We start from the raw sequence: 13,756 nt of genomic DNA, 5'->3' as shown, positions 1-13,756 counted from the left end.
TCACGTGACGGGGGAAGGCGGGGGCAGGCCGCGGCCGCCCCCGTCGCTTCAGCGAGCCGGGGGAATCGCTCGTTCACAGGAAAGGAAAAAGAGACCCAGCCCCCTCTCTGTAACGCGTATTTCTGCTACTGTTCAGGCGACCTGGGGCATTTCACCCCTCTGTGGTAACAAAACTTCTTCCCCCTGTACCCAAACCCCCTCGTGCCTGACACTACAAAGGAAAAAAAAACCCCAAACAAACCACATTTTTTTGCCCCAAAGACTTCGCCGATGCGCGATTCTGGAAACGGGACCAGCCACCCACCTCCGACAACCAACTTAAAGCCCTTCGCATGAGTCAAATGCTTCCGCGACTTCCAGCAGAGGAAAAGCAAACTTGATCGGCTCCTCCCAGCAATCTCCCGTGAGGGGCGCAGACGCCGCTCCTTCCATGTCCTAAACGACACGAACAGAAGGAGTTAAAAGCATTTCAAATGACCCTGGCCTAAGCACTTGCTCTACGTGCTGCCAGCGTTTAGGGCTTAAAGTCTTCAAGACGACGGAGCCCGTTTCTTTCACCTTCCTCACTTTTTACCTTCCCCCAAACACCAGTACAGGTCCGGAGATCAGCCTGGTTCCCTCCTTTCCATCCCTTTCAAGCACCAGCAAGCTGCCTTCACACATACTGCAACATTCCGCGTCCTCTCCGGTTGCCACGAAGCACGAGTGAGCTGTTAAAGGCTTTGATACCTGCATTGTTTGTTAAACACCCGTGGCCGAATCTGCCTGCTCCCATTTCCTGCAGCCGTGCAAAAAAAGGAGCGATCTGCAGCAGCGTTGGTTCCTGGCACACCGGGAGCGGCCGTTCCGTGATCACGATGCAGGCAGCAGGTCACACAACACTCAGCGGAACAGAAACAAAACATTATTTTTTCAGCTTCTTCCATCATGCTACGGCCTGGCATCCGTTTCAGAGAAAATATTAACCATGGAGATAAAGGGAAATTTCTTTAACTGGAAAGCAAATAAAAATTGAACTATGGCTTGTTTGTCCAGGCTTTGAATAGCTCTTTACATTAAGCGCACCAACAGCGAGACACGCCGTGTGAACCGTGCTTTACTTCTCCTGTATCTCCTGCAATGAGGGACAGCTTAGAACCGAAACCAGAAAGCTTGTTAAAGAAAGTGACAATACCAATATACTAATGCCACTGTTGTCACTGGATGTTTTCCTTTTTGATGTCTCACTTTAGGGTAGATACGACAGGCAGATCAATATGTTTTAGAAACTGTTACATATTCAAACTTGTCAACAATGTCTTGAAGCATTTCTCCTCCCCTCCTCATACGATGTCAACATACATTATCCTCCACACTTCAAAAAAACCAACTAAACAACCACCCAAGCTTTTATAAGATCATTTGGTTTCCAGTTTTCTTCGGAATTATTTGCCACAGACTACATAGCATTATGGTGTACAGCTTCTTGCATGTTAAACCACAGCTCTCAGTAGTAGGTAACTTGAATAAATCCCCTATTCCGGTCCCAACAGTCGCTACGCGTCCTTGTAATAATGGACACATTTCTTTTGCAACGCACGCTGTCCAGTTTTCCATCACCGCAAGTTACAGCACGTTGTCAGGATCTCGGAATTTCCCGTGTAGCAGTGAGTACTATCCCGCTGAACAAATTAGCAGTGCTATCCAAAAGGAAAAAGGAACAAAAATGAACCGCTCCATTACGTCCTTATGCATAACAATAAAACACAGTAAGGAATAATTGCCGTTTAGCTGGACATGATGTAAGGCGGTAAGAAAGTATACATGAAGACTCCTGTGCATGCAGTAGTATTTATATCCTTTGAAGCTACTCGTCGTTACTTGTATCGAAATATCACAACCACATTGCTTGTTACTGTATGTATCCTCCGCAAAGGCCAGGGAGTAAATCAATCTCCTATCGAAATTACTATTTACGCTTCATTCAGACTACTCAGGTTCTCTCTGCTACTGAGTCCCCCTCGTATCAGACAACGGGAAGTTCACGGAGAAGAGGCTCTCGAGCTAAGCCTTCGCTTCTTCCTGCAGACCTTTCAGCAATTTTAGATTAGTGAGCTCGTCTCACCACACCATACAACTTTATTACAGTTTATCCACATCACCTAAGTTTCCTCAGCTCACCTCTGGCTAACTATCACCTGATTCAAACCACAGAAAAGCACGTCGGAACAGTTAAACATGGCACAAGAACGTTTTGTATAAAGCAGAGGATGAGTTTTATTTCCAGGCATGAGAAATTAAGACCAAATTTCCCAAGAATACAACTCATTTTAAAAAGCAAATGCCATCAACATCTGGCACCGCTGTTTCTCCTCTCCTCATACAGTTTCATCGCACACATTTTTTCCAAGTGCAGCCAAACAGAACAGGGGTGAACAGCACAGCAACAGACAGCCTAAGACCTGTAAGATATATACAGTGTTCCTACAGAGGGAGTAACATGAACAGGAAAGCCGACTATGACCCATAAAAACTCGATGAAAATTTTGGAAGTTAACAGACAAAAATTTACAGTACCGAAGAGGAGTATAAATAGCATTAGGCACACTGTTAAACAGTACAGTAGGAAAAAACACAGGGCTTTGAACAAGCCGTTTGAAGGACAATAGAAAGTTAAGGCATTAATGCAGGCTTGGTATCCAACCAACTATGTTAAGGGCACCTTTGGGTCAGTGGAGTTTTTCATCTGGAGGAAATGTCTTCTTTACCTGCAAAGCAAGAGGCAACTTAGTTATTCCTTTCCATGGAGACGATTTACTAATTGAAGACCTGGTTGTTAACCACAGCTATTTCCATTCCACAAATGCACTGAGAAATGGTCAAGAACTGTAGATAATTCATCTATATGGAGCTTCAAGAATAATCTCTACTTTCTCAGTTCCTTAGCAGTTTCATTTCTGAAGTTACTGCAAGTAGTTTTAGATACGTTATAAGCTGGTGGAACAACTATTTTTCTAGAAAGTTTTCAATGCTGTGGCAGCATCCAGTCATCTGCACGACAGCCCTTCTTGCGCTTGCATGAAGAACATTCCTGGTCTGAGAACACAGACTGTAACTTGACAAAGTTAAGGAGAAAAGGCGGCGTTAGATCACATTGCTTAAGAGGCTACAGCCCGTATTTACCACGGCTACAGAAGTTTGCATGTTCTTACAGACTGCCATCTAAGCCATTAACTCGATTATATAGACAAGTCATCTGATACGCTGTCGTCACTTGAATTGGAGGGATACGGACCGAAAAGACCGACCAAACTTCTGTAATTTGGCATAGATCAATCAAGTCGGCATCTGCAGAAGCTCCTCACTAGAACGCAGTAGCCTCCTGTGTGCATTTTCAGCCTGCTCCGTTGGTCAAGTAAAATGGGTTTGCCTAGACTATCCTCATTTTTAAGTAACATCTCTCCACTCTGGGAGTTAGCATGTCATTCTCTTTGCATTGTCCGTACTAATCCATCCAAACCTCAACTGAAAGAGAAACGGGAGGCAGAAAAAAGTATCGTACATGCGCCTTGAGTGCTGGAAAAGCACATCTCAAAAGCCAGAAATAACTGGTCAAACGAGAAATGGTAGCTATATTTATGGGATTCTGTGCAGTGTCAGAGAGAGAACGCAACTCTTTCAGATGGAATCTAATTCACAGCTCCGTCTAGTGAGAAACTCCACAGGAGGCTCTGAGTGCAGAGGCACACAACAGCAAAAGACAGGACGCTGCAGCCTGATCAAGGGAGCCACCTCCTCGCCGCTCAGCTCGCTCAACACTACCAGAGTAATTCAAACAAGATCGGGGAGAACAGCATGTCCTGCAATAGCACATTTCTAGCAAGAACGAACATAGTATTTAACTATGGTATTGGAGGATTGTTGTATGCTTTTACTTTTTTAAAGCGTTCTTTTTCACAAAGACAAAAACCTTAATTTTATTCAAAAATCAAGCCAATGAAATTGGACATATCCAAGGTTAAAACACACTGCTTCATATAACACAACAGCGTGCGCTATATAGGTCTCATTCCCCATTAAGAAGTTTGAAAATGACAGCTCCTCACATAAACTTTCTGGCCATCCTAGAACACGTTAGTTCCCTCTCTTCCTTGGCACAAATTTACCTCCCGTTCCCTGGAAAATCCTTCACTGAAAGGGAGGGGGAAAGCCCTGATTCTTTTAGCAGGTGCCTAGAGTCCAAGAGCTGTACCTCACTCCAGTTTGTCCGTGCTGGTTGAAACACACAGACCATTTATCAGTCAGAGGGAAGCCCAGTTTTTATATCCGAGGCATCTACTTGTCCAGATAACTACATTTCAAGTTCAGATCCCAGGCAACTGAATTATCCTATGGGATTCAGGGATCTGTATGCCCATTACCAGAATACACTGGTCTCTGTTTTCGCTAACTAATTATGTGTTAACACATGAGCAGTGAAAATGCACCTAGGCAATTCAGCTTGACTGACTTAGCTAATTACAGGCCTCTACTTGAAGCAGGGCCAAGTCTACCTTTAGCTTCTGCTTGTTGCTTAAAAGCGAGGATACAGACACACACACCCCCCCCGCAGGCTGACACCACCACGGTTCAGATGAAGCCTACTTTGAAGCAGTGGAGCTTTGCTGCAGGGTAAATGTTCAGGATGCTCTGCAGACAGCATTTAACTGAGCTATAACATCAACTGTCATCTGTCTGCTGCTATTAGACTTCTGTAAACAGAAGTTAAAAGTAGTAACAGCAAGGGGGTAGGCAGTTAAACCTAAAAGGACAAAAAAAAACAAAACAGGTAAAAAAACCGAAGTGTGTCTAATTATTCAGTTACCAGCATAAAAACTAAAGTCATGGGTACTTCCTTCCACAGCTGTCCTTCATTTGAACCTTCAGCTCCAAACGCCGCCATTCTAGAGAAACCTGAAGTCATCGTGGTACTTTTAGTACAAGACTTGGTATTTTTGCTGGTCATGCCAGAAAGCATGCCCAAGAACTGCAGCAACAGCATTCCAACAGCACTACCCAGATAGCAACCGCCAGGCTCATCCATGATTGAAGTCGCATACAGGCTATCATTAAAACAACTGAAACATTCATCTGTAAGCTCAGTGTTAGCGCTATACACTGACAGGAGATAAAGAACCATTCCAACTGCAGTTCTCGCTCTGACTTCCCAGATGAACGAGGGCAACCGTACATTGCCTTGGAAATCAGGACAGGCCTTGGATGAAACGGCAGCAGGCTTGAAGAAAGGTTTAACAATTGTTAAAGATTAGGAAATCCACTTATGCTAGCTATTAAAAGACACCCCAGCCCGATTTTTTTTTTTTTTTGTAGGAAGAAAAAAATGTGCTGTTCTCCTTACGAACCCCTGCTTACTGAACACAGCACCACATGGCATGATAGCAGAGACAAATAACCGTACAAGAATTCAGTCCAAGCTTTTCACGGTGTCCAGTCAAGATTAACATCCAAAATATGTTTTGTTGCAGCCTACAGAAAGATAGATCTCTCCTGCAAAACAGCTAGCAATTCTGAACACACTGCTTACGCTACTGTTCAATTTCTCCAGAAGCTTTAAACATACCAAATATATTAATAAATCTGATCATACTCACCTAGTCAACAAATTGCAGCCGAGGACAGACATCCTTAAGGCCAGTGAGATTTAAGATACCAGATTGTTTCATTGCTTAACTGCGGCCCAAAGAGAGGGTTGAGTTGAGCCAGAATCGCAATCAGCCAACTGCAAGACAACCCCCCCAACCCAAAAGAGAGATCATCAGCCAAATCAGAAAGCTTATGACAATGGAGAGGCTTGTCCAAAGCACAAGTACTATCAGAGAAAAGATGATTTTCAGGAAGGTCTAGTATCAAATCAAAATTTTACTCAAGCTCATACACAAAGACCAGATACCATCAATGAAGATCTGGCACAGAATCATTCCACAAATGAAACAATAAATTGTCCTGTTCAATTTAAAGCAACACAAAACCACCTGACAGCATTTCTCTCATACTTTTCCTTTGACAGGACAATGTTTTGAGACATTGAAACTCAGGTATTTGTGGGCTCAGAAAATAGAAACGTAAGAGAGACAGACCTTTTGTCAGTGCCTTTGAAGCACCCTTTAAACAAAAACCTCTCAGAAACATGCTCTCTCTCTTTTGCTCTTATTTTCAGCGTATGACAACCTACCCTTGCAGACATGGTATATTTTTCATCCAAGATTGAACAAAAGTCAATTTAAACCCGGCACAGAGGCCAAGAAACAGGGACCTGAAGCAAAGGAGTACAATGCTACAGGAACACACACACACACACACACACACAAATTAAAACCCCACAACAACAAAACCAATACGACAAGAAACCCCGGATCATCAGCAACAGCAGCCTTGTCATCAGAGCAGTTCACAAACTGACACTGCAGAAGCCATAGCCAAAACCGAGAACAAGAGGAATGTCGTTTGTGGAAAACATCCAGGAAAGCTAAACAGAAATAAATATTCCACTGTTAAAAGATACATTTGCTTTGTAAATATTACAAGATTCAGAAAAAGCAATGGATGCTTCCATGGATTTAAATCTATGTTAAATACTAACTATATAAACACATTTAGTGAACACACTGGCTCATCTGTCTGCTATTTCTAGAATGCTTTGTAAGGAGGAGAAAAAGCAAAGCAGCTTTGTAATGGGAGCTGCCACAAATGTATCAGAGTGCTTAGGCAGTCATGGAAAATTCCACACAAACCTTGATGCTTTGACCAGCAAACGAAGTGCAGGTCTGCTGTAAAATGGCTACAACAGCCAGGGGCAAAAGACGTGGGCCAGACTTAAAGAAAACGCATCAATCCTCTTAAAATTTACAAATATTTATTTTCAATGCCGCTTTCAGTTTTGCACAAAGTAGGACTCGAGTTAAAACGACCTGCTGAGCCTGCAGCAGTCCATCGGTCACGCAAGCCTTGCAATATGTAGCAGGCTCTACAAAGCAATTAAAACATCAGCAAGACACCAGCAAGACGAGCCAACAACCTTTAGGCTGACATGTTTCTACTTTGCTATCCAAAGGGACAACAACAACGTATTTTGAAACCACGCTAATCACTTTGTGACATTTACTTAAGGGAAAAGCAAATTAGCTCTTAAAAATACCACGAAATTTATGTTGCAAGGGTTAATTTTCACATACAAAAGACAGCTAGAAGGGGTACCAGAGCACTGTACCATCTGCCTTCACCATCCTGAACTAACAGAAGTGGGAGGAGGGTAGGAACACTAAAAGCCTGTTAAAGCACATTATTCTCTTTCTCACTGTACAGAAGGAAGGAAGTCAATGCACAAGTATCTCACCTCTCTCTGCCTCCTGAGTTCAGACCCAGCATGGCTGTGAATTAAATGAGCTGGAAGCACATTCAAAATATTGACGTGTCCCAGCTGTATAACCATGCTTTAGGCAAGCGCTGTGCAGTTTTCAAAAGCTATTTGTTGGGACCATGCTGGATACCCAAGCTCCGAGCCGTGGTGGCATTACAGGTCAATAGCATAGTCCTCCTCCCTGCTCTGCTAGGGCCTAATAATTTAAAGCAGTAGTTAGGCACTGAACTCTACGACTCCCTTGCATTCAAGATAAGTCATAAAAAAGCTTTTCCCACGTTTTGCTAAAGCAATGCTGCTTTATACAGTAATCTATCATGACAACGCAAAACAGAACGCGGCATTCAAAGTAAAACAAAGCAAGCCTCTGTATCCAACGTGTAATGTTCTACAGTTGCTAAAATCAGGTATGGCATTCGAGCCACCCACGGGTCCTTAAATTCTACCAGATACCAGTTACAACAGTTCGTGTTAATTACCCAGCTCAGACAAGGAAATTAAAGTCCCTTATGTTCTACCAGAAAGATTTTTTAAAAGGTCTTTCTGCCATAACTGCCATCTGTCTATGCTGCCTATTACAAATTAAGGTCCTGCTATCTCTGTTTAAATGTCAGTTTGGGCAACCATATTTTAATCCTTTTAGGTTCAGTAGCAAATAACACCATTTTTCAAGGACCCTGTCCCTCTGTTAGCAGAATATCATGGTATTGTTTCAGGAACTGCTTTCTAAACAGCAAAATAGATTTAGACTTTGGCAGTACCTTACAACATGGTGCCACCTATAATTTGTGCAGCAGTAACTCCTTATACTTTGCCTTATATTTTATCAGGTTCCTGAGGCTCGTGTATTCTCCTTCAAAAGGCTGCTGGGTACAATACCTGTACGCAAATTATGCACTTACCCATGCAAAAATTTTCCATAGAACAACCAAATTAACACCATGCGATCGATATCGTTATTCAAAATGATCACTGTTAAATCTAAACACAGAAGAAGCAGCTTTCAGTTGAAACGTGAGTGACTTCAAATTTAATTAGCACAAATTCAGTTTGATGCAAATCTATTTGTCAATCAAGCGGTGTTTAATGAAAACAGGAAATTGTTTTTTCCCCTATTTTCAACTGGAAAGGTAACTCAAAGAGTAAGAAAATAGGTCTAGCAGAGTTCTAAACTAACTCTAAAAAGAAGTCGATAACAGCACCAGCCACCTGCTAAGGACACACAAGTACAGAAGGCCATACCTGGGACCACACAAGTTATTTTAACCCTAACATATCCAACGAAGAATCCTCAGAAACCGTTCTTTCAGGCTTCCTTCAAGACTGGTATGAAAAATTAGTCTCTTTCTTTAAGGAAAATTAAGGCCTGAATTTCTTAAGAAATTAAGGTCTGAAATTTTTTCAGTGCCTCCACCAGAAAAGGATATGGGAAGAACAAACTTACATATGTTTGAATAAAATAGAGGAAAGAAGGGTTGGACCAGATGATCTTGTGAGGTCCTTTCCAAACGGGGCTGTTCTATGATTTTATACAGAATTCATTTAAAAAAAAAAAAAAAAAAGAGAGAGAGAGAGAGAGAGAGAGAGAGACTGTGTGATGAGGCAAGTTCCATCTTGGAACATGAGGAGAAAAATCTGCTTTTTGTTGTATTCTGCCAAGCAGACATTATATATGTAATTTATGTGGTTGGGTATAACTACGGATGGTTTAAAACACAGTAAGATTTTGCTGCTTCTCTTTTTTCAAGGTGTAATTGGAGAAAGCCAAAGGGAATACAGAAACCAAGTTAGAGCCCACAAGATTACAAAAGAAACCCCTCAATGGACAGGTAAGAACAGGTTATAAATCATGTTAATGACACTGGATTTTTAAGAGGTCTGTTTCGGTACAAAAATCACTAAACTTATAAGTGAAATACCACTGTACATTTGAAGAGTTCACAGCATTCAGTCAAAGTTAAGAAATTCTACAACAAATACATTCCACATCATAATCCAGAGGATTCTACAGATGCCACGTGGCCTCAACTTCAAGGAAACTGTCCTTCTTCAAACAATACAGAAAACAAACCCTAAGCTTCAAGGCTTTTAGAAGAGTAGGACATTATTTCTGTTAAAATACAGAATAGGAAGAACTTAAGGGAGAACTTCAAACTTAAAGAAAATCAAAACAAAATCCAAAACACCACCCCCCACCAAAAAAAAAAAAATAAAACCAACTTGCTGTAACCTAAATGCAGTAACCTAGTGAAACCGAGCATCCAGTTGCCCTTTCTTAGCCAAGCATTTCAGACCTACCGTGAGGCTGGGCTGTGACATACTTCATGTGCAGGCAAGGACGCCGTCATAGCACTGAGATTCCCACATTTCAATCCCAAATTCAAGTTGCTGGCACCACAAAGCTCTTACGTTTCTACATCTGCTCAGCAAAACTTTAACTTACAAAACTTTCATAGATACAAAACACAGAACCAAGTTTGCTGTACTTTCACAATTATCCAGAAGAATGATTTCTTAAGATGTCACGTGTCAAATACTCTGAATAAAAAAAAAAAAAAAAAAAAAAAAAAAAAGCCTCACCTGAATACCGCATGATTAAACTGGATCAAACCTGCACAAGCCTGTGCCACAGGCCAGCCCAAGGTGGAACCGAACAGGCCCCTCCTGGAACGTGCCAACACTGATAATATGGCTTTTGGCTGCCAGTTCTTAAGAACAAGTCTTGAGATTAGAGATGCCTTTTTCTAAATATTCATATTGAGCTCCTTAGAGTAGCATAAATAATGCCTAAACACTTCAGGAAAGTATAAGTACTACTCAGGTTCAAGTGGAACTCTGACTAATGATTTCATTTCAAGTTAACCCTAAAGATCTATAACCAGACTTTTACCAATTTACTCTCCATACCAAATTCTTCCCAAACACCTTTCAAAGTTATTTCTGCATAGCACTTTCTTTGACAAGATCAGTCTCTACAGTCTTAAAAGGAAAAAAAAGAGACAAAAAAGAAAAAAAAAAAAAAAAGAGAGGTAAAGGCGGGGGGGGGAGGGAGAGAGAGAGAGAGAAAGAAAACAATAACCACGCTTTCTCTTGCAGACTCCAGCTGCAGCTGGCATACCTCTTGACAAAAAACAAAAACAAAAACAACCAAAAAACCAAACATGGTATGAGGAGTTCCTCAACAAGTCATTTTGTTATTTCTACTAATTCTCTTACAGAAAAAAAGGCAGCCTCAAAATATACTGTGCATTTAAAAAGAAACAGCCTTAATATATCAAAGCATCACAAGTTTGTCACAAAAATTATTTGTCATATATCAAAAAACCCCCACGTATAAGGTTTTCCACCCACTGCTTCTTCAGCAGGTTGAAGGTCTTCAGAACTAAGAATTCTAAAACCTGTCAAAGAATACCATGTGTCTAAAGCTCTGTGACACATTTGAAAGGCTTCTTCGTAGACGTCTTGAAGATATAAAAAAGGAACTTTTGATTACATCAGAACTGTGCCTTGATTAAGGAGCAAGACGTTATTTATACTTACAACAGGTAGCAGCAAACAGCACATGTCACCAGCATTGTGTTGATAACACTGCAAAAAGGAAGGAGAGAAGCAGCTGATTAGGTGTCACGTTATGACTGACCACAAGATACATCGGAAAAAAAACCCTAGCAAACAAGAACGAGTTCAACTTTGATCATACGGAAGGTGACTCAACGTGAGTGTTCTAACTTCTTCCAGCTGAGTAAGTGCAGAGGCACAGCTAAGGCTCTGCAAAAGAACTGACACAGCTCTGGCAAACAGAGGTGTACAGCTGTATTTAACAGAAATCACTCCGAATAGGAGCAAAATCTCATGCAGTCAGTGTCCTTGCTCCATTTCAGTCACTTCTACCAGCAAATTAGTAAACTACTGAAGCTGGATGGTCTAATGCTAACAGGAAACAATAAATATTTCCTCCATTTGCAAATTTCTGCTTACAGAAAATTTCAGTATCAAAATATATCTTTTATAGCATTAATGAGGATTTTGCAAATCGAATACAAAATAAAATGTCAAAGCCACATGAAATGATCTGTAGGATAAGATTTTTCTTTTCTTGCTGAAGGAAAACTGTGTCAGAAACCATAGTTAAGCTGAAAAGAAGCAAGAACCAAGCAGCTCTTGAAACTGAAAATGGTAAAACTGCAGCTATACACACACAGGATTTTGAAATGGGAGGAAAGGAAACGAGATTTTCTAACAGTGAGTGACCTATGCAGCTCATGGAACTTAGTAGCAAAGTGGAGGGTTTTTTTCCTTTTTAAATTATTAAAAGGGATTTCCCTCTATGTATTTCCCCCCCCCCCCCAAACTGAGTAACAAAAACTCGTGCTACGTCAGTAACTTCCAATCCTTTTGTGACATGGATAACAATTCAATATTTTTCATCTATCAATACACACCCACCTCGTCTACATTCAAACGAACGCTACAAAGCTAACATAGCCTGGGTTCGGCTTCAGGAACCCCTCCTTTCCAGGGAGTCCCAGAGTCATTGCTTGGGAGTTTTAACCCATGCAATGTGAATTCTTAGGGCAGTTAAAGTTTGCACTGACTTCTTTTGCTAGAAAAAGAACAATCCTATTCAGAAATGGGCTTCGGGTAGAGGGGTTTTTTTTGTTTTATTTTTTAAGAAGATAAGAAGTTAACAGACTACACAGTGTTACTATAGACATGGTATAGAATCAGAACACAGCAGTACTCTATTCATATTTATTAAACAATCACATTTTGGAATAACAACAGAACATCTGTTGGCAACCCACATAGTTCCCACATACTTTAAAGATGTGCCTGAAGACACATTTCCAAGGCATTTCTGAGAACAGGCAAGTTTTCAGGCACAAAAGACACTTCAGGTTTGACATGGAGGCAGCAAATATCTGAGCTAAACAGAACTCGAGGGAAATTCCTTCAAGTTTAGATAAACAACTAAGAGAAAAGACAGTTGGTACCTGTGGAGTAGAGGGGATGTCAGAGAGAGGAAGAGAGATTAAGAAGTCATTATCTCCTAGGGAAGAGAGAAAGACAAAAACTTGTCTATTTTTTTAATCTGAGCAGCTATGATCACTGCAGGAAAAACGTCTCTGCTTAGGTGCCCCGCTTCTGTCCTCAGGCCATCACAGCTACAAGGCCCCTAGCACACACTTAAGGGCAGAACGGAGATCTGCTACAGCAACTTTTTCAGTCTCATCTGGCACGAAGCTAGAGGATGGTGGAAGAAGTCAGAAGCGGTCAAGTAAGGAAAGAAAAAGGAAGTTATTGCTCAGACACCACCTAACTTAACAACAGGCCTCCCTGCCGCAGGACGCTGTGTGTGCGGGCCTGCACAGGGCTTGCGGGGAAAACCCAGGCCCGTGACGGGTCACCGAGGCGCGGAGACACCGCTGCCGGCTCCGGCCCCGCAAGCCTCGCAGGCGCCTGCTCCGGCCTCCCGCCGCCGGCTGGCTCTCGGCCGGCACAAGCGCCCGGGCCCGCTCGCCCTCCGCCAGCACGGCGACCGAGAGCCCGCCGCACCGCTGCGGCAGGCGGCGGCGGCTCCGGGCCTGGCGGGGCGGCGGGCAGGGCGCTGCAGGGCGGGAAGGGGGAACTCGAGAGGGCCGGAGCCGCAAGGCCGCTGCCGCCCGGCAGGCCCGCAAGGGCACGGCGCGCCTCCGCCGGGCCGCCGCCGCCTCGGGGCACCGGGCCCGCCTCACACGCTGTCCCTCATGCCTGAGGGGAAGGGAAGGGGAAGGGGAAGGGCCCGCCGCCCCCTCAGAGCGGCCCCGGCCTCCCGCTGCCCCCCGGTCACTCACCCGCGGTTAGGCCCCTTGGGTACGAGCCACGGCAGGACGCCGCCGACCACCCCCCAGAAAACGCTCATGACGATGATGGGCACCGTCAGGCCACCGTACGCCATGGCCGGGCCGGCGGGGGCGGCGGCGGAGGGAAGCGGCTCGGTCCGACCCGGCGCGGCGCCTCCCCGCCCCTTCCTCTCGGCCGGGCCGCAGCGCCCCGCCCCGCCCTCCAATCAGCGCCCGCCACCTCACCGGGGCCCGGGGGGCGGTGCCGCGCCTGGCCCCGCCCCCCGTGCTCGGCGCTGCCGGCGGCGGGAAGCGCGCTGAGGAGAAGGGGGCGAGGAGACGGGGCAGGGCGGCGGGCCCTCGGGTCCCGGCCGCTCCCGAGCCCGGCAAACAGCTCGGGAAGAGGGAGAAGGCTCCTGCGGGAGGGCGCGCCCTGCCCCGGCATCAGCTCGGCGGCTGGCGAGGTCCCGGCGGGCCGGGAGGGGGAACCGGGGGCTGCTGAGGGCTCGAGGGGAACGAAAAATCTCGTCAGGCAGCC

The 13,756-nt window shown here is 44.1% G+C and overlaps 1 protein-coding gene and 1 long non-coding RNA gene across 3 annotated transcripts; one reads left to right on the top strand and one right to left on the bottom strand.

Annotated features, from left to right (window-relative positions):
* Positions 1-42: 42 nt before the first annotated feature.
* Positions 43-1,021, top strand: LOC148056124 (uncharacterized). Its single transcript, XR_015703929.1, has 2 exons — positions 43-164; positions 262-1,021. It is a non-coding gene; the product is annotated as an uncharacterized LOC148056124 (long non-coding RNA).
* A 1,112-nt stretch (positions 1,022-2,133) lies between these two features.
* On the bottom strand, positions 2,134-13,434 carry ATP6V0E1 (ATPase H+ transporting V0 subunit e1). 2 transcript variants are annotated; one of them, XM_087754053.1, is made up of 4 exons: positions 13,231-13,428; positions 10,937-10,984; positions 5,631-5,758; positions 2,134-2,747 (listed from the first exon to the last, which is right to left on the bottom strand). In XM_087754053.1, the coding sequence occupies exons 1-3, from the start codon at positions 13,332-13,334 to the stop codon at positions 5,665-5,667; spliced, it is 246 nt and encodes an 81-aa protein (XP_087610179.1). In that variant the 5' UTR covers positions 13,335-13,428; the 3' UTR covers positions 2,134-2,747; positions 5,631-5,664. The 2 variants fall into 2 exon arrangements, with proteins under 2 accessions (XP_087610179.1, XP_087610181.1); XM_087754055.1 differs by lacking the exon at positions 2,134-2,747 and having other exon boundaries at positions 5,629-5,758; positions 13,231-13,434.
* Positions 13,435-13,756: the final 322 nt, after the last annotated feature.

This window comes from Nipponia nippon, unplaced genomic scaffold (assembly GCF_047370975.1).
Source record: "Nipponia nippon isolate SJK-2023a ecotype South Korea unplaced genomic scaffold, ASM4737097v1 scaffold_17, whole genome shotgun sequence".
NCBI classification, from domain to species: Eukaryota; Metazoa; Chordata; class Aves; order Pelecaniformes; family Threskiornithidae; genus Nipponia; species Nipponia nippon.
This window is presented reverse-complemented; position numbering and strand designations above follow the sequence as displayed.

What these genes read in the sequence shown, in the direction of transcription:
- ATP6V0E1 (XM_087754055.1), bottom strand. Translation starts at nt 13,334, where the DNA reads ATGGCGTACGGTGGCCTGACGGTGCCCATCATCGTCATGAGCGTTTTC. An exon ending in CCCAAGGGGCCTAACCGCGG is followed by an intron (nt 10,985 to 13,230) that starts GTGAGTGACCGG and finishes TCCTTTTTGCAG; the next exon opens with TGTTATCAACACAATGCTGG. An exon ending in GCTGTTTGCTGCTACCTGTT is followed by an intron (nt 5,759 to 10,936) that starts GTAAGTATAAAT and finishes GTTGTCTTGCAG; the next exon opens with TTGGCTGATTGCGATTCTGG.